The sequence below is a fragment of the Emys orbicularis genome, chromosome 2 (genome assembly GCF_028017835.1).
Source record: "Emys orbicularis isolate rEmyOrb1 chromosome 2, rEmyOrb1.hap1, whole genome shotgun sequence".
Lineage (NCBI taxonomy): Eukaryota > Metazoa > Chordata > Testudines > Emydidae > Emys > Emys orbicularis.
Genome location: NC_088684.1, coordinates 269,979,875 through 270,007,520, shown reverse-complemented (window position 1 = coordinate 270,007,520; position 27,646 = coordinate 269,979,875). Strand labels below are relative to the sequence as shown.

The 27,646-nt window shown below is 40.1% G+C and overlaps 1 protein-coding gene across 2 annotated transcripts in view; it reads left to right on the top strand.

The window, feature by feature from the left end:
• NRP1 (neuropilin 1) overlaps positions 1-27,646 on the top strand; it is a 142,677-nt gene that overhangs the window by 35,348 nt on the left and 79,683 nt on the right. For both annotated transcript variants that reach the window (XM_065398538.1, XM_065398537.1), the window contains exons 4-5: positions 19,803-19,984; positions 25,157-25,384. In XM_065398538.1, the coding sequence (XP_065254610.1) occupies positions 19,803-19,984; positions 25,157-25,384 (410 nt within the window). The remainder of the gene's footprint in view (positions 1-19,802; positions 19,985-25,156; positions 25,385-27,646) is intronic.

The window sequence follows — 27,646 nt, the reverse complement described above, 5'->3', positions numbered from 1 at the left end:
TGTCTGAAAAGCTGAAGGCTTTTAAAAGTTCTGAATAAAGGTTGCTTTCTATGGACACCTATGGAGTAACTATTTATAAAAGCACCCAATCATTTTCCTCACTAAAAGTGCTATTGGAAAAATAAACTTGGTATTTAATCCATAACTTGCTATGCACTGCACCCTACAGCGGTGCACACACAGGGAACCAGAAGAAAGAGATCAAAAAGGTCTTAAAAATGTCAGGCAACAGGGCCATATTTGAATTATTAGGTGAGATGCTCTCTTGCTTTTAACAATAGCAAGGCGTACCTCATAGCTGCTTTCCCCTCTATTTTTATGCTATGTTTTTTTCTGATGGGTTATTGCAATTAGTGCAGAAACTGAATTTCTGGTTGTTACAAAACCACTTTCGACAACATATGAACTACTGCTGAAAGCGTGAGCATACATTTGTAAATCTTAATGTAATATTCCAAGGTATATGAAGCATGCACAAGCTGCAGGATTTGTGACAGATTCTTAGCCAGTATTAACTGAAATAAAACTAATTTGACAAAAGCTGGAAACCTGTTTTAGGTGATGCTGATATGACCAGATAGAATATAAAAGGGCTTATCTGAAATTGTGTTAAGTGATTCAACTTTAAGAATTGTGCATTTTTAATTCACCTACAGCTACTAAAGGATTTTTAGAGTACACAACATCAAATATAGTTATAACCTTGTAACCAGATGTATTCATTTATTGTTTATGCTGCCTTAATTGCTATGCCATAGATACTGTCCATGCTTGATGTTATATTATGGATAAGTAAAACCTTTCACTAATGCTCCAGATCAGTTCCTAACTATTAGGGCTAGATTATGAATAGTCGCACTGATGTTACCAACATAAAGGCTGTACAGTCTAGTTCTTAATGTATTTGATTAGCAAATCTGTACCTAATACTGTTTTTATCTCAAATTTTGAAAGTGCAAAGAGTTTTTGCTGGATGAAAGAGTGGGGGAGAATTTGAACTGTGCCGGCATTTTATATGCTGTTTCATTAATGTGTCTGGTTTGCATTTGTGGTGGATATTTTGTTTAAAATGTTGTGAAGCACCAACCATTTGAGACTAATGCTCTAAAATGGAAAGAAATGCAAAAAAAGAAAAAGAAAAAAGAAAAAGAAAAAACCCTACATGTATGTGACAAGTCCCGAAATGTAACAGTTTGTACAGTGCTTGCCAAGTACAAATTTCTGAGTGTGTGTGCAAAGAATGCAGGATCAGGTCCTTGATGTGGACAGCTTTTCTTTAAAAAAAAAAAAAAAAAAAATCACAATTGGCTATTTTCAGGGTCCTAGTCCTATAATGCTGTTTTTATATGCTTATGTCGTATAGCAGGTCCCTGACATTGTGCTTTTAAAGCAGAAAGGTAGATGGGAGGTGCAAAAAAAAAAAAAAAAAAAAAAAAAGAGAAGGAAACAGACTATATAGCCAGAGTGGTTTACATCTCTAAGGTTTAAGGGCACTGGGAGACACAGTATGTACCAAACAAAAGCAAGCTAATCTCTTTATGTTCTGTGTTTAAAGGGAGACAGCCATACTTGTTGACAAGAATTCCAAATTCAGCATGATTTGTAGAAGGGCAGTGATGTTGTTGATGCCTCGGCTTCGTCTGGTGCTGTCCCCAAGGTGTAAATGACAGTGACCCTGATTCCCACATGCCAAGTAAAAGGAAAGCCATTTTAATGTGACAGACGCATGAAAAGGCTAGTGAGGAAAATCATTAACTGTGCAATGTGTGATATAAACTGAAGAGGGGCAGGATCAGTATGGGAGACAAGTATGAGAATTAACAGCATCATTAGTCAAATCACAATGTTTTGACAACTCCATGTTGTGTATGTAATCTATACTGTACACAAACTTGGTTAAGGCTCATGTGCAACAAGACGTATTTACAATAAACTCATTTTAAAAAACTGCACCATTCCCATACTATGTAAATGCCAAATATCAAAAGGTGAAATTCATTCCCCAAGCACAAAGCCTAGCGTCAGACTTTAAGTAGTAAATTCCTCAGGGATTATGGAGGGTCAGTTCATCTCCGTGGTTCCTATTCCAGTTTAGTTACAGGACTAATGGCCATAGCCATTCGTCCCCTATGCAAATAGAATCATAGAATATCAGGGTTGGAAGGGACCTCAGGAGGTCATCTAGTCCAACCTCTGCTCAAAGCAGGACCAATCCCCAATTAAATCCCCAAATGGCCCCCTCAAGGATTGAACTCACAACCCTCCTCAGATGCAGGAAGTGCCTGACTTCAAAGAGGAAGTCTTTTGAGTGCATACACCTGGTTGGTTCATGAAGCCCATGAATAATGCTAGTATGGATATTCTGTTGGCATACTCCTCAGCTCAGCCTTCATAGCTGAACTGGGTCTAATACTGCTGACTGACAGTAGAGTCCTCTATGCTAATTGTCCTCAGGCATTTCATTGTTCATGCAGATGGCGACTCAGACCCTCTTGTGTAAGACCTCATGGCCCTCACACCCACCATGGGTTTACACCGGAAAGAGTCAGTCCCGAAACAAAACAAAACAACCCGAATATATATCTTCATTATAACTAAACCTCCATCCTTGGGAGTTAACGGATGCCCAGTAGCCTCTTTCCAATGCCTGGGGATTTATATACAGAACTCTTATTAACACTAATGGGAGTTTAAATCCCTGCGCATCTAAATAAGACTATACCTCCAAGCATGTATGTGCTATGAGAGATGTGGTAATGGTGGTTATTACAATGAGGTTTGATGTCACTGAAAGGGTAACACAATACTTGGTGTCGCTCAGAACATTTTAAGAGAGAGACTCACAAGAAGGGTGTAATGTTTCAGATTCCTTTATTCTCCTTATTAGTTATCTACGTGTAAAGTTAGAAGGTTTAAGGGAGAACTAAAAAGTCTTCAGAGCAAGGATGCAGTAGTGTTAACTATACCTAAAATATTTATAATTAGTGCATTCAATTCTAGCAATGTGTTTGCTACTATTGCATTATTAATTATTATTATTATTATTTAGCTCTAATATAATGCTTTTCATCAGTAGTTCTCTACCTGCTTTACAAAGGAGGTATCATTATCCCTAGTTTACAGGTGAGAAGACTGAGGCACAGAAAGGTGAACTAACTTTTCCAAGGTCACCCATCAGGCTAGTGGCAGAGCTGGGACTAGCACCCAGCTTTCCTGAATCCCCGTCTAGTGCTCTATCCACTAGTCAACACTGCCTCCCATTATTATTGTTAATAATATTTATTTACTACATTATTACGTAGAAGCCTCAACCAATCCTGAGCCCCACTGTGCTAGGTGCTGTTCAGACAAAGACAGTCCTTGGCCCCATTACAATCTTTGTGAAAAATAAGGCACAATACAAAGCTACATTTTAAATAGGCATCTGACTGTTCTGGTACCTCCCTACGCAATAGGACTGTTTTTATTAGCATGGAAGCAGCATAGAGCTTTAACACATGCAAGGCTTAAGAGCCACAGAACTTGTGGCATCCGTGCAGAAAGACAGCCTCTCTATGTTTTCTCCTCACCCTCCTTTCCCCTGGGCAGCATGGATCATTAGGAGTGCTATGGCTCCCAATCTGTGGCTGCACACAAACGCTCTCTGAGGCCTTGGCTACACTCGCGGATTCACAGCGCTGCCGCGGCAGCGCTCTGAAGCGCGAGTGTAGTCGCGCCGCCAGCGCTGCGAGAGCTCTCTCGCAGCGCTGCAAGAGCTCCACCTCTCCGAGGGGAGTAGCTTGCAGCGCTGCGAGGGAGCGTGCAGCGCTGCAGGCGCTGATTACACTGGCGCTTTACAGCGTTGCACTCGCTGCGCTCAGGGGGGGTGTTTTTTCACACCCCTGAGCGCAGCAAGTGCAGCGCTGTGAATTGCCAGTGTAGCCAAGGCCTGAGAGAAGCAGCAGCTGTTGGTAGGAAGTCACCACTGCTCTGAGAAGCAATACTGGTAATGGGAAATGTGATGGAAATAGCATGACTTTCCCACAGCATATTGTCACAAAGAATTCATGCTCTGATCCCTCCCATCCAAAATGCTCCCATGTTGCTTGCATTAGAGGGTCTTCCATGGGCTCAGGGAGGAAAGGGGTGTCGTCAGATGTTTGGCTGTGTGTGTGTTCTCCCTGTGTGTTGTCCCAACTCTGTGCAGATAGTTGGCACAGCAGATCTTGAGCAAACCACCCAATGACCACAAAATCCATTAAGGTGTGAAGGCGCTTGGTCACGTTTATTGTCAGTAAAGCATGGTCCTAGCTCCCCGGATCAATGTCTACAGTTACACTAGCACATGTATGCCCGTGACAATGGACACAGCTCAGTCAGTGGCAGGACTTTCCACTGCCCCCTCGGCTGGACAAAGATATTCCCTCTGAGATACATCTTTATACACCAATACCAACAAGTTACATATCACCCTTGACATATCAGGGTGCCACCCTGTGATGTATTAGGGTGCCACCCATTGCCTTGTACCTATAGGTTCGATCAAAACATCTATATTTATCATGCTGTCATCCTGACCTTATCTTTAGGATGGGTCAATGTGTTTCTGTTCTGTTTGGGGAATGTGCTGGTATCCAGGTGTTCTGGTACTACCTTTCTGGAATGTGTTTGCATATATATTCTTATGTCTAGCACTACTTAGGAATGTGTGTTTCTGCAATATCAGCCCTGTTCTTGCTAGATTCTGTGAGCAGGGCCTGCCTCTTACTCACAGCTTAACTTTGCTTTATATTAGCAAGTTTTGACCATTACTTTAGCTCAGGCCTCATACCAGGCCTCTGATACTAGGGCTTATGTCTCAGGCTCTCTTCCTACTACAAGGGGGACAATTCTGCATGGTTCCTCTCCCCTTCCTTTGCTATTTTTCAGTGTTTCCTAGTGGAATTTCTACTTTTCATCTGTTCTGTGCTCTGCAGTGGAGGTGATGCTAGGGCATTAAATATTTCTTAAAGTTTCATTGAAATGTTGCTATGGTTCCAAAATTAAACATGGGGCAACCATGCAGAGGAGGGGAAAGATATTTCATGGCATCTAACTTAAAAGGAGATATGTGCAATAAATGTGGAAAAGCTGAAATAGAAGATGTAATATGACAGAGATGCCAAAACTGAATTACATCAAGGATGTATTTGTCCCAGTGTATTATTGCTGTGAATCAGACAGAATTTTGCCTCATTTGTATTTGATCTATTAGCCTGGACAATTTCTCATTCTATTGCTACATTCATAATTGCATAAATAGGAGAAAGAAAGAAAGAAAGAAAAGAAAGAGGCCCACCTGACTTTATAATACCCATGAGACTAAATTAGGGTTGAAGCTAATGAAGACGGTGTACATTTAATTTGTTAAAGGAGTTTTCTGCATGTGCCTGGGGAGGTGGGCTATTACCATTTCAGATCCGTAATAAAAAACAGGATCTTGTATCTTGGAAAATTTTACAATGTCACAAATTGAGGTTATGTTACATTGTAAAATGTTAAAGGGAAATACACAGTAACACCTATGCTATATGGCATGAAATAGATGAGTTCTTCAGATAGAAAGGAGTTACATGTGAAAGGGGGTGGGGGGAGAAGTTTCAGTATCCAAAAAGTAAGTTTATTGTTTCTGAACTGAATAAAATAATGCTTAGGTTCCCCCTCCTGGTTATCGAATGGTTTATGCTGAGCAAGAAATCAATATACGTCATTTGAAACTAAGATTTTGAGCTTGGTTACTGTAGCCATTAGTTTGGGATGTTCTAGACACGGTGTACAATGGGCCAATACCTGCCTATTGTATACTGTGGCTATAATATTCAGAAACTTGGTCTAATATTTAATTTCCCGAGAAAACATTTTCATGATGACTGGCACTAGAAGAAGTGGGGGGAGGGTTGTTCTTCACAAGCCCTTTGATTAACACACAACTAAATAACAACATTTGACTTCAGCCACTAGCTGAGTGATGATCATTTTAGAATTGTAAATCAAAATCTGACCTGCACTGTGGTGGTGCTGATCTGCACCCCACCGCACCAAGAAGGACCTCAGGAAGGATGTGCAGGCTACACTATCCTGAAAGATTCCCTTTTTGTAGCTGTACAAGTCCATTGGTCAGCATAAGAGAGGTGAAGGACATTGCACCACCTCCTCCCCACCCTGCCTCACACTGTTTTGGTCAATTTACACTCATAAAGGTGCATGAAGGGAGGAGGAGTCCCTCCCTTCTCCAGAATGGGTAGACTACAGTCCTCTTTGTGCAAAGTATAGCGGGAGTAGGGGAGGTACCTCACCCCTTCCCCCTTGTGAACTTTCACCTGATCATGGACAATTTGGCCCCTTGTATTTAATGGCATGTTTGCCATTAAATGTCATTTGTGTCTGCTTGAGTTAATATGTTATTTACTGTGAGTGCAGAGGAAGAGGGATGCAGTGCTTAGTATGAGGGGGTCCTAATCTTTGTTTAGGGTCCACAGCTGGTAGCACAATAGAAATATTAATTAATAGCCAGTATATAGAAAAAGGAAAAACTTCAGGTTAGACCCCCCTGATTATAGCTATATTTGAAACAGACTTAATCATATCCATTTGTATCCATTTAATTGTAATGGTCCAGCCAAATGTAGGTGTGGTGATCATTTATGTAATGGTTTATTGCTTCTCAAGAGCCCTTTTATTATAGTTACTTAATGAAGATATGGCATCCATCGCACATATGTAACAAGAGACATGCATTTGTAACATACTACTGTTTGTAATTAATTGAGAGAATATAAATCAGTTTTACATTTGAGTAATGTCCTAATACAGGGCCCTGTCCCACTGTCCACTTCCCTGAATAGACAGACATGGGCATGCAGCAGATCCTGCGGGCCTGTTAGATGACGAAGGGGACAGTGCCATCTCAACAGTATCATTCCTTGCTCACTTAGACTCCACAAAAGCCTCTCCATGCGGACTGTACATTTCTAGATCCACATGTGTGCAGGCTGCCAGGACAAGGATGGAAGATGATGTGGCTGGGGGGAACAATTGCTTTCCCCCCAAAAAACCTGCCACTTATTTGTGAGTAAATTAATGCTGACTATGGATTCTCTGCTGCAGCAATTACAAGATCTGGGGGATTCCAGGACAGTGTAGCTCCAGCTAGAGTCACATTGTCAGGGAACTAGAGAGGGCAAAGCTTACATGGGCATTACCCTCCAAGGGATTTGATCTGGCACATAGTTATACAGTCTGGTCCTGATCCAAATCTCATTGAAATCAGTGGGAGTTGGTTCATGCATCTCCTTGTGTGTGTACATCTGTGCTTGTTTTCACAAGTGAGCACTTAGTAGCAGGGGAACCTTTTATTATGTGCTTTAGTTTACACTTGTGAGGTCTGGCAGGAATTTATTTTTCAATTTTGTTTTAAAATAGTTTAGGCCAAATCCATTTCTTGTGTATCTCCACTGAATTCTAAGGATTTACACGGGGCCCACTACATTCATTTTCCTTTGTTACCCATTATCACATGCCTCTCTTTAAAAAAAAAAAAAAAAAAAAGACTTTATGAGAGGTGGATCATTGGGGGTGGAATTTTTTTTTTTTGCTAGGTTGAATTGCCCCATGCTCCAGCCCTAACAATGCACCATCACTGTGCTCCAGGTCATATGGCTGACCTCAGCTAACAAGCTGTTCCTGCTTTTAGGCTACTGGGAATGTTTATTGGCCACTGTTTTCCTCAGTTCTAAACACATAGTTATTTCTCAAGGCCCATATAAATCATAAGGTCACAAAACTCATAAAAACTGACATTCTCTGGGATAAATGATACAAATAACTAACTTCAGGCTTAGCAGCTTTAAACGTCTATTCTATGGGATATTTTATCATAATATATATACACATTTACTGGAATTATATTTACTTTTCAGCTAAATGACACACAATAAAATGGTACTAAAGTTGCTTAACAGGATAAACTTTTATATACTGGTGCTTTAACGTGGTACAACTTTGAGCACCACTACAAAAACAATGTTTTATAATTCTGCATTAAACAGGGCTTAGAGCAAATAGTGATCTCCTTGCCATAAATGTTAGGGCTTGGTTTATGTTACAAGAAAATGACTTTGAGGACATTATTGTATTTCCCCATGTATGTGTCATGTAGGGACTGAAACTTACAGAGTTTGTATTCTATAGCAGTGTATTTGTTTGGCTAGTTGCACAGAGGTAAGCAAAACCCAAATAGAGCTATAAAGAAACACTGCTTTTTACACATAGAAGTTTCATTACTATCATCTCTGCTGACATTACACAAAGCATTATTATAGCAGAAGTGGCAGCAATAGCTATAGTTAAGCTTGCAAAACAGTTTCCATTCTAACCCCCCCGATTTTAGTTACTTTAAAATGTTCATCTTTCAGGCTGATTTTTTTCCAGCCTTAGTCTCTGCCTAAGGGTGAACTTCTTTGAAAAGCCTTAGGAAAAATGATTCAATTGTTTTTAAGTATAAGGAGAGCGAATAAAAATCTATACTTTCCCATTTTCAAAAAAATAAACTTGTGACTTTTTTTCAAACAGCTCTGCAGCTAAGCTTGCTGGGGGTAGAGTGTTGAAATTTGGCCTGGAAATAACCCTCAAGAAGTAAAGGTGCCTTAGGCTGCTCTGTGAAATATGATTTTGATTTGACTGAGCTGTGGCTCCATGAAAGTTGCCTGGCATGCATATTACATAGTATATTCTGCCTGGTGTGTTTTTTTGTTGTTAAGCTGGTAAAGTGCATGTATCAGAAAGACTCTGTACATTGATAACCTAATGATATAGGGAAAAATATGCTGAAGGTGCACAAGGACTGAGGCAAGCATTCCTCTGACCCCTTCATTCAGCCCTGTATGTCTGGTATGGTACAAAGCACCTAGAGATTATGTAAGATGCTCAGAGACAGTCCCTCTACAAAGTTTGTATGATGTGAAGCAGTTAAGGAGAGCTGTTGTGCAGCTCCTAAGATTCACAGGAGATGCACAGCAGCTCTCCTTAGCTGCTTAACAGGAGAGAGACTGCTGCAGATCTTGTCAGCTGCATGATAATGGGTGTTTCTGTGGTATTTAGCTAAATAATTCTATATAATGCAATATACACATGCTATAACATTTTTCAAGCCAGTAAATCTTCAAAGTCCTCAAGAGTGAAGCTCCTCTTTTGTAATATTTTAAATGTTCTATCTTTTTATTTTTAAAATAATTAAGGAAAATGCATGCAAAGAACTCTCATAGATTTCCATGAATGAAGTCAAGAAATGTCCAAGTTAAGGTTGCATGTACTACATTAACTAGGCTTCCCTGTGAGTGTGCATTACAATAAAGACTTTGGTTACATGATCACATGCTACTTTTCGAATAATACAATATAATACCACCAAAAATCTGCACTAATGTACACATGTAGCATCCTCTAGTACTCCGCTACTCTATGTATGGCAAAGAAAGAGCATCCATGAAAGTCATTTATATCAAAAGTACATAGTGAATCAGACATATATAGTATACCTGATCCCACAACAGATTCCACACATGGGCAGGAATTTACCAAGAGGGAAGTCTGATGCAGGGGACCAAAGTGAACAACACAGAGCAAGCACGGATTTTGAGTGCTTAACCATGCATCCTTAATGTTCTCTTAACATAGCTTCTCAATGAAAATAATTGTATAAATATCCACCATTTTACTGCATTTACGGAACTTCAGTACTTGGTTGCCATGGAAGAAAATTGTGATAACCTATATTCTAGAGCTGATCTGTATGACCACAATTTCCTTCCTCCTTTAGCCTCTTTTGGTTTCACTAAATATGGATGTTGCTCAGAGAAGTTGTTGACTGCCCACAAGGGATAAAGATTTGAGAATTTCAAAAGCTTGTAATTTATTTTATGTTCTGAACTTTCACAGTTTCTGTGAAAAAGTAACATCTACCTAATACTTTTATCAGCTGAGTTCCTAAGGTTATGCTTAATACACTACACAGATCCCAAAAGGAAAATTACAAATTCATCAGGAGTTCAAAATTCCTAAATGGAGTGATATGAGGTTGCCATCATATAAAAGTTATAGAAAGAAAAAAGGATCATAAGGATTCTGATCTCATTTCAGTATAAACCTGACTCCCATACTCTTTAGATATTCAAGGAGGCAACCCTGATTGTTCCATAATTTACCAATTAAGAGGACTTTTTAGTGAATTCTGCACTAACTAACAGCACTAATCCAACTGCAAATGATTAATTCAGTCCAGCACATCAAAAGAAATGCTTAATGGATTTAGTGGTTTTATATATATATATATATATATATATATATATGCATATGCCTGCCTTAGCTCCATTACAGAAAATTGCACTAATTAACTGATTTTTAGCAATTGTCCTAGTGCATGACCTAATATAGCCCAACTCACAGTTATTCTAGGACTCAAAAAGTCTCCAGGTTTCTGTCACATTTGTTGGAAGTCAGTGTCTAGGGGTTAATTCAACTCCCACTGAAGCTGGTAGGAGTCTTTCCACTGACATCAATGGGAGTTGGATCAGACCTCAGGAAGGAAACTGTAGTCGTTAAAGCTCAGGGAGTCTAGAGATCTGAGTTCTGCTCTTGGTTGTGCAAGGAATTTCTATGAGGCCTCTGGCATGAAATCTCTTTCTACCTCAGTCTCTACACCTGGAAAATGAGAATACCAATCTACCTCACAGCAGAATTGTGAACCTTGAGTCTCATTAATAGTTTGAAATACTTGGATGGAGGTGCTTTAATAATGAAAAGTATTTTGATTGATAGATATCTCTTGGGAGGTCATAAAACCAACACTTTACTGTCTAAATTGTTTTGTGAGTTTTGGTAATCAATATTGTGCATACAGGAGCCGTATACGAGATCTCTCCCACCCACACCATTTACCTCCCTCCCTCCCATCACCTCTCAACTTAATCCAATCACAAAGACGATTGTAGAAAATTTCATCAGTTTCTTAAATTTTTGTCTTCCTAGATGTAGCTTTGAGACAAGCAGTAAAAGTTAGACTGCATTTTATATTGCGGACAACAGTGGAAAGTTGGCAAGAAGAAAGATTTTGCAGTGAAATAGGGAGGTGAACAAGTTGTAAATAACTCTAATATCTTCCAGATGGCACATTTTACTTGGGAACTGAGTTTAGAGTAATTAAAGGCATGTGAATTTCCAATAAATACTGAACTTCACCAGTTTGACACTGGAAAGCTCTATCTTCTCTGAAAACTTTAAACTGCTAAGTGTTCTCCCTCCCCACCCTCCGCCTTAAAGTGGAACTCTTGGATTTGTGAATCTTTCTTACTTAATGGCTTTCTATGCCAGAAAGTTATGAACTGAAGTTCTTTACTAAATAGGCTTAGAATGAAATGTTTCTTCCCAGTAGAGTTTTCCATTTTTATGTTTTGGAATTATTACATTATAGTTTCGAAGGTTGATCCTACAACCACAGAAATCCATGGGAGTTTTACCACTGCCTTCAATATTAAGCCCTTTTGTTTGGTAAAATGTCTTTTGCAGACTGGATTTCTGAATATCTTAGGCCTGGTCCACACTAACCCCCCACTTCAGACTAAGGTATGCAAATTCAGCTACGTTAATAACGTAGCTGAATTAGAAGTACCTTAGTCCGAACTTACCATGGGTCCATACGCTGCAGTCAGGCTCCCCCGTCGATGCCGTGTACTCCTCTCGCTGACCTGGAGTACCGGCGTCGACGGGAAGCACTTCCGGGATCGATCTGGGATCGATTTATCGCGTCTAGACAAGACGCGATAAATTGATCCCAGAAGATTGATCGCTTACATCCGGACCAGGAAGTAAGTATAGACGTACCCTTAGTGTATTTCTACACTGCATTTGGGAGCAAGCCTCGAGGACCGGGTCCACAGACTTGTGTTGGTGGGGTTTCTGCTCTAGCATGCTAAAAATGGCTTTGTAGTGGTTGCAACTTGGGCTGGAGGCAGGGTCCTTGAGATCCCAAGCTCTGGCCCGAGCTACAGCATCTTCACAGCAATTTTTTGTGACCTGCCAACACAAGTCTATAGACCCAGGCTGGGAGGCTCCCTCCCAGATGCAGTGTAGACACACAATGGTGCAGCCCAATGGTAACACCATTGTAAATGAGCAATATTTTAGCCCATGGCCTCATACTTTCTTACCTATTGCAGAAGACATTATTAAATTCACTCCTATAGTGAAAGGAATGGTTCATGAGATACTCATTTCTATTTCAGAATTTTCCAATTGTAATTTGATCTAAAGTAGAATCATATTAAGTAAATGTAAGGGATCAGATTGTGTCCTCACTTACTCTCATGCAACCCCATTGAGCCAGATTCTCGGTATGAACTGGAATAGATCCATTGACATCAGTGGAGTTACACTGATTTACTCCAACTGAGGATCTGCCAGTTGTTTTCAGTGGGGTTGCAGGGATGTAAATTAACACAGGATTTGGCCCACTGAATTCATTCTTCCATTTATTTGCTCTTTCTTGTCTTTCTTTTGCTACAGCAAATTGTTTTGTAGTCCAGTGGAACATGATTATTGGAGACCCATTGTGAATTAATGATTTTTTGTGCATTAGTGAATAATGGCCGAATGCTGATGGCCTTATTCCCACCTAAGTCAAATGGAGTTTTGTATCAGGAAGGTGAGCAGGATTTGGCCCTGAGTGAACAAACACTATAAAAAATCATGGCTATACAAGAATCACAGAAGTGTGTGAGCAATGAGAGGCTGTCAAAGTGTTGGATATAGAAGTAAATTGCAAAAATACATTGTGATTTATTTAAATATCCATCACATTGACAATTGTAAATTAGCTGTGAGATCATGTGCTGCACCTCTGTGAGGCACAGCCCAGAACTTATAGCCCAGGCAGAGGGTGGGAAAGTAGCTGAAAGCTCAACTTGAGCTGTTCAGGCCCCGGAGAGCCCCTTCTCCCCACAATGTAACTTCGCTTTTGGTGGGTTGTCTCAGTTATGGTAGCCACGCCAAGCTGCCCTTTGGATCTCAGTGCTGCCTGGAATCTCCATAATGCTGCATGCGTAGCCCCAGCATGTCTTTTCTTCTCCTGAGCTCCAACCCTGGGACATGCCCTATGCCGGGATTTGAGAGGGGGTACTTGGGAGGCAGCCTTGCAGCTGTCTCCACAGTTTCTGCACCAGGGGAATTCTTCCTCAGCTAGATTCCGAGGCTTTAGGGCCCCATTATTTTGGGGAGCTGGACTCATGATTTTTGGATGCTTGGGATTGATGATGAGAGTAGCTGTAGAGTTGTCTAGCAGCACTATGACAGGTAAAGAGCAGGGTGGGCCAGGTAAACCCTCCAAGCTATAAAATGAGAGTTACCAGAGACCAGTCAATCTAAGCAGAAGGCTCTGATGAAGGAAAGACTGGTAGACACTGACTGCAGGAGCCAGAAAGTGTTCCTAGTTTGGGTTGTGCTTGATTTTTTTTAATAATATTTGTTTTTTCTATTGTTGCTGATAATCTGGGATTTGGGCTAGTATCCTTGAGTTCTTGCAGTTCTTAGGCTCTGAGCTCTGGGATTCCGATTACCCTGTGTCACAGGTACCACAAGTAAATTTACAACAGTAAAATTTCACACTATTGACTATCAGTCAGTCATGGTGCAATACTTCCGATGTAATGGAATTTGCAATTCTTCTATTAGTTTTCCTCATGCTCTGTCCTTCTGTTTATCTAAAGCAGAGCTGTGTGGGTAACAAACAAAAAAATCTATTGATGCAGGCAACCTCTTGCTCCTCAGGGGAAAATAATTCTCAGTTATACAGGTAGTTTGACCCATTAATTATCCATCAAATAGTGGGGAGAAGTGAGGGTAAGAGTTGCAAGTGCTAATGAACCTCCCAGAATGCTCAGCACTTCTCTTCATGGGGAACACCCATAACCACCTTCACAGCTCTTCTGTAACATGAATCAGTTAGGTGTAAATTCTGCTTGCTTTGTTATCTTTAAAACAATCAGAGAATAACTTATAAAATACATACACATTAAGGTGAATATGAACAGTCCCCTCGCTCTCTCACACATGTAAACAATTCTGATTTGGCGACTGAAATCCAACCAAAATTTAATTGTGCCAATTTGACATTTATATCCCATGTAACTCTACAGGTGGTACTCTTGGTTTGCAGAGATATTTGAGCCTTTGCTGACCAAAATATTAGTTATCAGCCAATAGAAACAAAGCACAATAGGTCTCAGAATATATATATCTATGAGATGTGCTAATCTAAATTACCCGTGTCTGGTCACTCAACACTTGGTTCAAAGGGTCAAGTGGCAGAATTCTTGGTTTCAGCAGCCAGTGTATTTGTGTGCATGAGTCTGTGGGAAGAAGATTTTAAAGTAAAAGCAATGAGATCCTGCTGCCTTAATAACAGGAAAATCTTCTGAAGCTGTGAGTAGTTTGGTACGGTAGCTGACTTCAGCAGCAGGCAATGCTTTATAGCAGTCTGCCTTTACCTTCAATAGCAAGACATGCTAGGGTGCATTTCAGGGGCCACTGACATATTCAGAAGAGGAAAAACAGAGATAAGCAGAGCACTGTAATCTCCTGTTTGAAGCTGAGAATAAAGAATTCTCCAAAAGCCGTGTTTTGTAGTTGATTACATTTCTCATTGCCCACTGCTCTTTTTTATAGGTGCTGTCTGGCTTTTTTCCTGAAGCCGTAACTCACACTTTCCAAAAAGAGAATGAGTTTTTTGAAACTCCTGTATGAATTCTTGGAGGAATTCTATATTCTCTCATCATTCTGATGGGAATTTTTCCCAGACGTTTTTTTACTGAACCATAAAATTATGACTCTCTAGTAGCAGCATGTTCAGCCACTGACTGGGAGGGGAAGGCGAGTAAGAGGTCTGTGAATTGCTACTGAGCAACAGAGAACCACATCCAGCCCTTCTAAGCCACAAAGGGCTTTGCTGGCTGCAGTGTGAAATCTTTAAATATAGTGGAAATGGGAGATCCCAGAGAAATGTGGAGAGTCAAAAATAGGATGTTATGGGTATATTTACTGTACCTTGGGCACCTCCAAGCCAATATCCAAATGCTGCCCATGTAGGGGAAACTTTCCTATTTGCACACATGCATTAACACCCTGCTTTTTCACTTAAAGCTTCAGGTAGCATTTAGCTCCATATTTATATTTACATGTCTGTGCTGTTAACCCTACAGGACTATAACATTACAAGAAATATTTGCCACACCATTGGCAGCAATGAATTCCCGACTGGGAGATCCAAATTTGCAAACTCAGTATTCTGGGCTCTGAGCCAAGACCGTCTGGGTGCACTGCTGAGGTGACACATTCAGTCTCCTAAGAGGGATGCCAACATGCCAGCTGCATCCCTGGCACAGCATTTTCTACTGACAAACTTATGGAGTGGAACTGTTACCAACTCCAGAGGGAGATGCAAGCTGCTTTCTTAGCTTCTTTGGCAACAACAACGTTTTCAAGTTGTGACTGTACATTCTCCTATTTACAAGGACTGTTGTTTGTGATACACTTTGCTCTCTGTTTGGTGGTATTTTGAAAAAGTGCTAAAATGATAGAAGCACTTCAGTTTCCAAATATAAACCACTGTAATCCAGAGTAATTTGATTTCCATAAGCAAAATACCATACCCAAATGTATAGCAGCTCATCTATAAAATGTAGCTTCCACTGCAGAAGAATCTAAATCCATTTGTTAGAATAAGACTTGTAGTTGCCAAGCAGAAGTCAATATACTTATTGTGTAGGTCCAATCTCTAAACCTTTCCATCTCTAACTTCCCACCTCCCACTCACAGCGAGGTGTCTCTAATGGCCATTATTACTTTTCTAAAGTAAAAGAGAGAAATCTGTCACCTAAAAACCCTCTGATCTTCAACAGGTCTGGATCATCCCATGCAGCTTGCACATAAATTGCAAAATCCACTAGAATCAGACGATTAGTATCAAAATTGTGTCACATGCAGATCAGCCAGACCACAGAGAATGAACAGTGTAAATTACCATTCACTTTCTCTCATTCTGAACAAAAGTGGAAGAGTGCAGATAAGCTATTGCGATAGAGGAAGACACAAAGAGAAAGAGAGAGGATTTCATTTGAGTATCTTTTGCAGTGCATGTTAGTGGGGGAACTGGTACATAGTGTGTACATAAGAACGGCCATACTGGGTCAGACTAAAGGTCCATCTAGTCCAGTATCCTGTCTTCCGACAGTGGCCAGTGCCAGGTGCCCCAGAGGTAATGAACAGAACAGGTAATCATCAAGTGATCCATCCCCCATTGCTCATTCCAAGCTTCTGGCAAACAGAGGCTAGGGACACCATTCTTGCCCATCCTGGCTAATAGTGTAGTGTTATCTCTGACTGCATACAAGAGCCTTAGTAAAACTCTGAAAAATAATTTATATATATAGATATAGATAGGTGATCTGCAATGGAAAAATATACTGTTTTTGCCCTTTGTTTGCTTCTTTGATTTAGAAAAAAGGGAAGAAATGCTTTATATAATTTAAATAAATATTCATGGGTGGGGTTCTTGATTTTACTTCAGAAATTCAGATATACAGTAGTCTAAACAGGAAGGTTCTATGACCAACTAATGAAATGATGACATCCTGAGTGTCAGGAGAGTAAATATTGAGCATCTGAGAAGAGAAAAACCTTGTGATCAGCCTGTTTAAAATGCTCTCTCTCTTTTTCGTTAACCCTGTAACTTTGATGTTTATTGAACATTGAACATTTTGGAGAAAGGATGTCTTTGTTAAAGATTCAACACCCTGAACTGTTCCATTAAGGTGTAAGAACTGATCTGATCATATGAATTCTCTGACACATCCAATAAGTTTTCTAGGAAGTGTGACAAAGTTCCTCCTCTATCTTGGTGGGTCCTGCGCTTATTGGCAGATTTTCTTGCCTCAGAGATTCACCATTGGGCTGTTCCCCAACCCACGAGACCTTCCCCTCTGGAAGAACCCACAGTCCAGGTCAATTGGGAGGTTTGGGGGGAACCCAGGCCCGCCCTCTTCTCTGGGTTCCAGCCCAGGGCCCTGTGGACTGCAGCTGTCTATAGTGCCTCCTGTAACAGCTGCATGACAGCTACAACTCCCTGGGCTACTTCCCCATGGCCTCCTCCAAACACCTTCCTTATTCTCACCACAGGACCTTCCTCCTGGTGTCTGATAACGCTTATGCTCCTCAGTCCTCCAGCAGCACACCCTCTCACCTCCTCACACTCACACCACAAACTGAAGTGAGCTCCTTTTTAAAACCCAGGTGCCCTGATTAGCCTGCCTTAATTGATTCTAGCAGCTTCTTCTTAATTGGCTCCAGGTGTCCTAATTAGCCTGCCTGCCTTAACTGGTTCTAGCAGGTTCCTGATTAGACTATAGACTAGACTATCAGGGTTGGAAAGAACCTCAGGAGGTCATCTAGTCCAACCCCCTGCTCAAAGCAGGACTAATCCCCAGACAGATTTTTGCCCCAGATCCCTAAATGGCCCCCTTAAGGATTGAACTCACAACCCTGGGTTTAGCAGGCCAATGCTCAAACCACTGAGCCATCCCTCCCCCCTGGTCTGGTCACTCAGGGAACAGAAAACTACTCATCCAGTGACCAGTATATTTGCCCTCTACCAGACTCCTGTACCCCACTGGTCTGGGTCTGTCACAGAAGATTAAAGTTGATATTCATGAAAATATTTCTAAAGGCATAAAACAAAAAGAAAAAAACCCTTCTTTTAAAAACCCCACAACCTTCAGTCCTTTTCCTAAATCATAAAGAGATTTTTTAAAAAAAGACACAAGCCCAATTAAAAAAAGAATAACAGAATCTTTACACGTCACCTTTTACACACGAAACATCTGTAAAAGTATCTCAAAAGGAAACATTTCCTCTTTGTATTTCCATCACTTTGAAATGGGACAGTGAAACTTACTGGCTGAGCAACTGCTACTAGAAACATCAGGTGCATCAAAAGAAATGCAGTTATCACAATATTTCACATAGATTAATGCTTACAGTTCCATCAGTGTCAGCTTTATTTTTTACTTGATATATACCAAAGCTGGCATACAATTTTAACTGATGAGGTAATGTCATTTTTAATTTAAAGAGCCTTAAGCTGGCCACTTTAACTAGTGATATCATCGTTGCAGTTGTCTCATGGGACTTCATGTAAACATGTCATGTGCCCTAGATAGTTTAGATCAGGGTTATTAAAAGTGACTTTGGTCATCATGAAGACATTTTTTTCTTTGACTGTAAAATTGTCAGATAACGTTTATATTACTGCTATTTTTTAGCCATTTCTGGTATATTAATATGTCTCAGGACATTTCAATGCACATAATAGAAGAATAAAAGGCTAAAGCAAATTAACAGCATCATTTTAATGTCAGTTGTTGTAAGATATGAAACTTAAATGAAATTGTCTGGCCAGCAGCAATTCGATAAATAAAAAGGCAATATGGATGAGACAAAAAAATATACCACCTTAGGCACACAAAAGCTTTCCAATGTCTCAGCCCCTTTATTATTAGAAATGGGCCCAAAACAAAATGTGCGTACAGAACACCACCAAATTTTAGGAAAGGTTGAATCTGGTTCTGTAAGTGGCAGCTGTTCCCTGTCTCTACTAGGGGCTGACACAAATCTCCAGAATCATCCACCAATGAGCCTTTGAAATCCTTGGACCTGGGCCAAGTCCTGCAGCTCAAGGTTGTTCTTGATTATTCTTCTCTTTTATCTCTCTTATAAGGCTCAGGCTTGCCTGTTGCTGAGCCCCTTCAACTCCACTGAAGTCAGCCTTGCAGGATCAGGTCCTTGAAGGTGACAGATCTAGTTTAGAGGACTGAGAAACTTTGTGGCACCACTATTGTCCCCAGGCAAACATTTGCTATTAATCATTATTGATAGATTTTTATCTCCACCGATAATGTATATTGGAATCAAGCAGATATACAGAGGATGAGGACCTAGTCCAAAGAGTTTAGTGATCATCTACTATATGAATATGAATGTTAAAACAATACATTCATTTAAACCAACTCAATTCAAATATTTAAACAAGGATGTTCTAAAAAAACAACTTTTGTCTGAAGGAAATCAAGTGTTATAATTAAAGTGTGGATTGTGAGATTTGCTCAATTTCTGTCCAACTGACATGGAAAATGACAGATTTTCTGCCAGTGGTCTGGAACGTAGTGGAGTTTTCAACTAATTCAAATGTTTAGGGATTCATTTATTATTCTGTGGCCATATATTTAGAGGGTAGTATACAGAAATCCAAGTATTGTTCATAGAGAGCGCCAGCCAAAGAGATATTTTGAATTCATAACAGAACTTCACAGTTTGAAAAGAATGCTATGCATTATGTATTGATAACACCACCATAGACAAAGGAACACAATTTAATAATACAGAATTGTGCTCATGAGATTTCCTTTTTTTTTTTTTGTTAATTGGTTACTTAAGCTGACATTGTCTGCAAGCATAATGGACGCCATTCTTCCTAATAGTTCCATGTTGCCAGATGATGTCTACAGACATGATGTAGTCCATTTTAATTATTTCATTTTGCTTACATCTCTCAGCATAATGCAGTTTCCAAGCAGGCTAGCATTTTTCTTGATTATCTATGTTGTATAGCAATGGTTTCTAAATTAATTAAATCTCTTTCTTTCCTGGAAGTTAAAAGTTTCTTTTTTCCATTTATCCATCAGGTATGATTATGTTGAAGTGATTGATGGAGATAATGCAAATGGGCGCGTATGGGGAAAGTACTGTGGAAAAATTGCTCCCGCTCCTCTGGTGTCTTCAGGACCATTTGTCTTTATTAAATTTGTCTCTGATTATGAAACTCATGGAGCAGGATTTTCCATCCGCTATGAAGTTTTCAAAAGAGGTGAGCAAACGATTCATTATTATGTAGCTCATAGACCATGATGTTTGTTTTGTTTTCATGGAAAAGTTGATCATAGTTCTTGAGGACAAAAGGAAGGCTACGTCTTTTGAAAAAAAAACAAGAATTTGGTTGTAGATTAAAGTTTTATTGCTCGTGTCATCCACACGCTTAGGGCAGGTTGTTAGCTGGTGTAAATTGTCATTGCTCCAATGCATGAGCTCCAGCTGAGGATCTACACCTCTGAATGCAATCTGATAGCCTTCAATGGCATGTTTTCTACAAAGTTGTTTATTTAGATTTTTTTTTAGTTGTTGATTTTCTTTCTTTGTGTTGACTGTCATCCTATGATGTATAATGTTTCCACCTTATCACACTGTAACCTTTGCAGTCCCTTGCTTATTTGGTTAGTGTTTTGCTCTGCATTCCCAAAAGATATCCATGGGCTCAGAATGGACCTAGCTACACATGGCCAGCAGATGATGGAAGGATCAGAATGGTGTCACTTTCAGTATTTGTTTTTTGGAGGCAAGGGAAAAGAGGCAGTTCACATTGTTTTCAAGCACATCCTAGTGGCTGACTATATAGGAGCTTCAGTAAAGGCTGCCAAGCATGGACAGCTATATGTGCAGAAGAAAACATCTGGAAGAGAAACTACCCAGGATTAATAGGCTCAGCAAAAGGCCCCCACTCTGATCAGCTCATTTGCTGAGTCACTGGCTGTAGGATGGTGAGATCATTTTTTGGCATACACCTTAGCTGTAGTTGGATGGAGATAGATAAATCACATATTAAGAAGCCAGGAGGACCAGACCCAAACTGGATAATTAAGGCATAAATACACAAAAAGTGTTACTTTATAGCAGGGGTCGGCAACCTTTCAGAAGCGGTGTGCCGAGTCTTCGTTTATTCACTCTAATTTAAGGTTTTGCGTGCCAGTAATACATTTTAGTGTTTTTAGAAGGTCTTTCTATAAGTCTATAATATATAACTAAACTATTGTTGTATGTAAAGTAAATAAGGTTTTTAAAATGTTTAAGATGCTTCATTTAAAATTAAATTAAAATGCAGAGCCCCCCGGACCAGTGGCCAGGACCTGGGCAGCGTGAGTGCCACTGAAAATCAGCTCGTGTGCCGACTTCGGCATGCGTGCCATAGGTTGCCTACCCTTTATAGGAACCAAGATTGCCTTTGACAACATAAGCATTTGGGGCTAGATTTTCAAAGTTCCCAAAGCTCAGAATTTCAAGTGCTCAACGCCCTTAAGTGAGACCACATTTTCGAAAAGAGCTCCCATTTATGCACCTAAGTCAGGGCCACATTTTCAAATGTGCTTAGCACCCAGGAGCTCCCATTGTGACTCCAATGGCCAGATTTTCAAAATAATTCAGCACTGAATGCGTTGAGCTCTTCTGAAAACCTGGCCACTTATTCTGGTGTCAGAATGGGAGCTGACCTATTCTGAAAAGCTGTCCCCTAGATTTTTAGTGCTTGCCCTCTCCCCCCCTTTAAAAAGAGTTAAAATTCAAGTGCAAGAAAAAGCAACTGCAAAAATGACCTGTGAAACAAGCTGTTTTTGAAAGTGAACATTTTCAGATGGAGACCTTTTTCATAATAGTCTAGTGACAACACAGTACGCTAACAAGAATATTGTATTTATTTCCCCATGTGATCATTTAAATCTCACACTGATATGCATTAGCTATGTTAAGGTAACATTACAAATAACATTTTACATACACAAAAGTCAGGACACTCAAAATTATGGCTCCCAAAGCAACTTTAACTCTGGTTGATGCTACATATACCTAACATTAAGGCACAAAAGTTTTCATCATCTACAGAGATGGAAAATATTACATACGTGCTTAAGGTATGAGTTACTGTTGCTGTGGGAATACGGATGTTGAATTTCCTGACTTTTGTGCATTTAGTATCTCCCAGATAATGTTAAATTAATGTATATATTAAATGCATAATCTACAAATTGGGTAAGTAAATAAATAAATAAAATGCCAAATAAAGCCGATCAGTATATTCTATTATATAGACACCTACTAACATGACCAACTTGACCTTGTGAGTCATATGACCTTCCATAAGACATTCTTCTCAGCTCCACAGACATGAAAGAAAATGTCAGATAAAAGATCCAGACCCCAATCAATATAGTATGAATGGCATATGTGGTGCCAAGCTTCACTGCAATACACGTAGGGACAGCCATGAACAATACTTTGCTGTGCGCCTCTGAGGGCATCCCCCAACTCATTAAAGTTATGTTACCCCACCTCTATAACACAATTAGGGCTAATTTTGAACATGGTGTTGTGTTGGCTCCGTGATCAGGGACCTGCTACTCAAATCCTAAGCTGAGAGACTCACCCTCAGCAGCAGCAGCCACAGAGAAGATCCACACACACACCCCATGCTTGGAGGTGGAGTCTGAGATTTTATATATGACAGGAGAATGAGCAAGGGAGTGATGTTGGGGAAGGAGGTGTTGCCTGATAGCCAGGATCTCAAACTAAGGCTTGGCCTGCACTAGAAAATTAGGTCGGTTTAACTACGTCAGTCAGGGGTGTGAAAATCCACACCCATGAGGAGTATAGTTAAGCCAATCTAATTTTCCATGTACACAACACTAGGTTGATGGAAGAATTCTTCCATCAACCTAGCTACTGCTTCTCAGGGAGGTGGATTACCTATGACAATGGGACTCCCCGCTCCTCCCCATCGGCCTAGGTAGTGTGTCTCCACTGAAGCGCTACAGCTTCAGTTGTGCTGCTGTAGCATGTTAAGTGTAGACAAGCCCTAAGAAGCCAGCTGAGCGCTCTGAAATGAAGCTGTCAGCCAGGAAGGACAGGAGATAATCATGCTAAAAGACATCCCCTTCCCAGGGCTGGGCAAATGACGTGCAAGTGGGAAGCAGAGACCTCTGGTATCCTCTCTCCCTCACTCTCTCTCTCTCCCTCTCTTTCACACACACACACACACACACACACACACTCACATGCACAACCATTACCTCCCCAACTCAGAACTGGCTATTCGTTGGATGCCTCTGACAAAACCCCTTATCCCTTCCCCCTCCCGCCCTCTCTCCTGTATTCCCCCAGTGTGTCACTTCATGGAGTCCACTACAGCCTCAAAGCTGCTTTAACTCCTGTAGTCCCTGCACAGGGAAAATAGAGGATCAGGATCTATGGAGGGCATATTGGTGAGGGTTCTCATTTGAATGAACTTTGTGCCCCTTGTACCACGTTGGTTTGAACATACTCAAAATGAGTCAGGGTACTGCTGAGACACCAGGTATGAGGGTAAGGGCCTGCCTAACACTCCTGAATCCTACAGGTTAGGATTTGGCTCCTTATTTTTAAAACAACAATAATGACAATGACTTACATTTGATATAGCGCCTTTCATTTAGATTCTCGGGGGATCATAAAGCACTTTACAGAACAAAGGCATACACAGAAAATACTGCAGTGTAATGCATCACCTGTGAGCTGAAGAGTAGCAACTATTTAACAGCAACAGTAGCACTACAGAACAGTGTATGACAGGGAGTGAAGATGAACACTGTATCCCATTGAAACTGGAAGGGGAATTTTAATTATAGGTAAAATGTAATTTTCCCAGACTGGAACTGGCCATGCCACTGAGGCTTGTTTACAGTAAACAACTTAGGTTAAGGACTGGAAATTCTCCAGGGTTCCCCTTGCTGAGTTTGCTGACATCGTTCTCCCAGGGAGTAGGGCATCTTCATGCGGATGAAACTGGGGGTTCAGCACCCAAAATCTGCACACTCGTTTGATATTGATATTAGGTGACTTCTATGATGTGCGACCAGGGCCATCCACATGCATTTGTGTTGGTTGTCTGTTGCCTGTGGTCCTTACGTGGCTCCATGGCAGAACAGCTCCATCTGGCTTCTGATACCAGACTCCCGATAAAGCCGGTGTCCCCACCTTCCCCTATCCCAATCTCCATTAAAAGCAGAGGCAGGGAAGCTCCTATGTTCATGTAAACCATGCTCACTCGATGTTGTGCTCTGTCCCCCTCTAGTGATGGCTAGGCCACTTAGAGATTGATGAGCTAAAAGAGAACTGGCTGTTTTAATACCAACAGTTGAGGCTCATGCACTAAGATCCAGATGTCCCATGTTTGGTCTCAATTGCCAACAACTCATCCAGGAGTATCAGCAGCAGTACATTAATATGGTGAGAAAGTTGTGTAGGCAGTGCCTGAACCCCACTCTCAACACACCTGCAGAGCTGGAATCCTGTGGAAGGGTTTCTATGGGATATGAGGAATGGAGAAATATGACCAGCCAGCAAGAGACCAGATAAGGATTTTGTCTCCTCCATTTATGAAGGCAGATGCAGTGATCTGGCCTTTTATATTCATCCCATTGTGTTACTTTGCTCAACCAACAACAGTTTTTGGAACACCAAATGAAGCCAAGACTGGTACTTTGGGGAAGGTTAATGTGTCAACATTGATATTAGGTGACTTCTAGCAACACTGCCCATAATCACACAGTTTATCATGCCTTCACTAACAGCAACACTTTACTGGTGCACCTGTGTCAACACCACTCAGATTGAGTCACTCACCCTTGGTACATGTACGAATTACCTTTCACATTTAGTTTGTCAAAGAGGCATAGGTCACATCTGGCAGAGTTACTGAGTCACTGCTCTAGGAATCTGAAACCACTACTCCCTCTACTGAATTCACTCACCCGCTTTTGTAAAACATTCTATTTCACCAATAAAAGGCTGTCAACCTTAAGATTTAAAGATTTAAGCTTGAAGGGGCTATAATTATTTCTCTGGGGCTCTGTTGAGATTTCTGCAGCTTACTCTTTCATTGTTCCCACCTGACTTCGTATTTGTCATAATTTTTTTTTCTAGAGCTGGCACAAGTTTTCATATTGCTCTGCACAGATTGAAAATTGGAGATCACACAATAAATGTGAATTACATTTTAATACCTGACTATCAATAATAGGAACAAGCTGGCTGGATGATTAATACAGTGATTAAAATGAGGTGTTTCATTGAAAAGCCACTTTGCTGTTAGAAAGACAAAATGACCTAATTTGTTTTCTAGTTAACCAGCTTGCTTTGTAAGATAGTGCTAAGTTAAATATTTTTCTTTGTCACACAGGACCTGAATGTTCCAGAAACTTTACTTCACCAAGTGGAGTGATAAAATCTCCAGGATTCCCTGAAAAATATCCCAATAGCCTTGAATGCACATACATTGTCTTTGCACCAAAGATGTCAGAGATTATACTGGAATTTGAAAGCTTTGAACTAGAACCTGATTCAAATCCTCCGGGAGGAGTGTTCTGTCGGTATGACCGATTGGAAATCTGGGATGGATTCCCTGAGGGTAAGAGAAAAATGAGCTGCAGTATACAGAATCATTACTCCACAGTGAGCTCCAGAAGGCGTATTGTCATATTTTCAAATATTGTATTATAGAGGTCTTCATTTGATTTAAACAAAATGAGTTGAATTAAAAGGGTGGGGAAATACACTTTAATTGCACACAATACAGCACATAACTAGCACAAAAGAGTGTGCATGGTGTTTTACAAATTGTCCTTAATGTCAAAGAATTGGTTTAGGGTCATATTCTGCCCTCAAATACAACATACAACTCCCATTAATTTCACCAAAGGCAGAACTGGGCCTTCTTTGCTAAAAGAATTTAGACAGGGAAGACGTATTGTGCACCCAAACTTTGAGCACTAATTCAGAGGGTACATGAGTACTGTATGATGATACCCTGCAGTTTGCTGCTGCTCTTGCCTTGCGTTTACTGGAGTTTAACATCAGGTTTCCCTTAGGTTGAGCACTTCCCCTTAGGGTGCACACATCAGAACTTGGCAGTCCTTAGGAATCATACAAGCAGTAATGTGCAACCAACTGTTCTTGATGCCTTTTACAAGCTTTTTGTGCATGCCATAAGCATCTAAAGAGAAGCATCTTTCAGTTGTCCTTTTGCCTCTGTATTTTGTAACTTAAAGCCAAATACACCAGCATGGAACTTGTCTCACTGTATAGTGCAGTAACAAAAGCTATTGCCCTTTTCTATTGGTGTGATACCCTGCTTTGAAGGATGTTTTCTCTGAGTTTATGAACAGTAGCAAGTAGGTGTTTACAAACCATTAATACTGTATAGTAATAACATTTTATTTTAATGGAAACATTTAACATTTCAAACCCACTTTAGTAACAAGTTTAAGGATGTGTGTTTCTCCAGACAGATCTATTTTTCACCACAACTGGGTTTACATATTTGGGAAACAGTGTTTTTTTCATAAAAGCTTTTGTTCCCGCTACAGCAAATGTATCTGTTTTTAATGTGTGTTTGTGTATTTCCTCTTGTTTTGGGTTTAATAGGTTTATCATGGTTCTCTTAAACACTTTCCAGTAAATATTAAGGGAAGAGTCAAAAGAGTGGCTGACAGACTATTCAATATTTAATTCCTCAGTTGGGAAAACAGAATTGTAACAATATTATAACAATGTCTGGAACATTTAATAATAGGCTTATTTGCATATAGCCCAAATCTTTCCAGTCTAAATTCCTGTAGAACTTTAATTTAAACTGACATACAAAAAGAAGATCTGATCAGCCAACTTATGTGGAATATTTTCAGAAAGAAACACATTATTATTAGTGTCAAGCGGTTTTCAAAATGGTAATTTTCGGGTTGAAGAAAATGATTGAGCCAAATTGAAGAACAATTAACAACAAATGTTATCAGCCTTCTAATTTACCCATAGTTCAAAACTATGTTTGACTCTCTTCTTAAGAAGGAGGTTTCTGTCATCTGATAAATATGTTTATCTATTTATAAATAATTTAGCTGACCCTGCCTTTTAGACCACAGTGCAATGTCTCCTCACATAAATTCTGTTGGGGGCTGTGATAGTTTTAGGAACTTATTTGAAACATCATTCATAGACGGATGACTCTGCAGCAAGCAGAATTTATCCTCCTTTCTATCAGAAAATATGTATAAAGGCTGAAGCTATTTTTGCTATTAAAATGATTATTTATGATTTATTTGTATTGCAGTACATTTTAGAAACTGTGGTAAGATCCCATTGTTCCAGGCTGTGTACAATTGTGTAGTAACAAAGCAGTCTCTGCCGCCAAATGTCTAGGTAAATGACAAGACTCTGTAGACAGATGAGAACAAACACACAAGGGTCGATTTATGTGGTATTTTAACATAGGCATTACAGTATCTGAAAAAGATGTTTGGGAAAACACAGTAATTACAATTGTATGCACCTAACCCCAGCCCTTCAGCAACATATCTATGGTTTGTTTTGCATATGATAGGAAAGGGTTTGAAGTGAGTTAAGATACATTTTTAATGGAACTTTATTGGGCAATTTTGTGGGAAATATTTATGGGAAATATTTGTAGCTGCAGCCATAGTTACAGGTTTAAGTAGGCAGCTGCCTAGGACATCATGCATAAGAGGACATTAGAATAGAACTGGGACAGTTCATGGCACTAGAGCAGGGTGGGAACTGGATTTTCCATTTTGCAGGAAATTCCAGGATTTTTTTTTTCCAGGTTGAAAGGGAACAATTCGAAATTTCCCATCAAATGAAATTTCAAATGAAAATT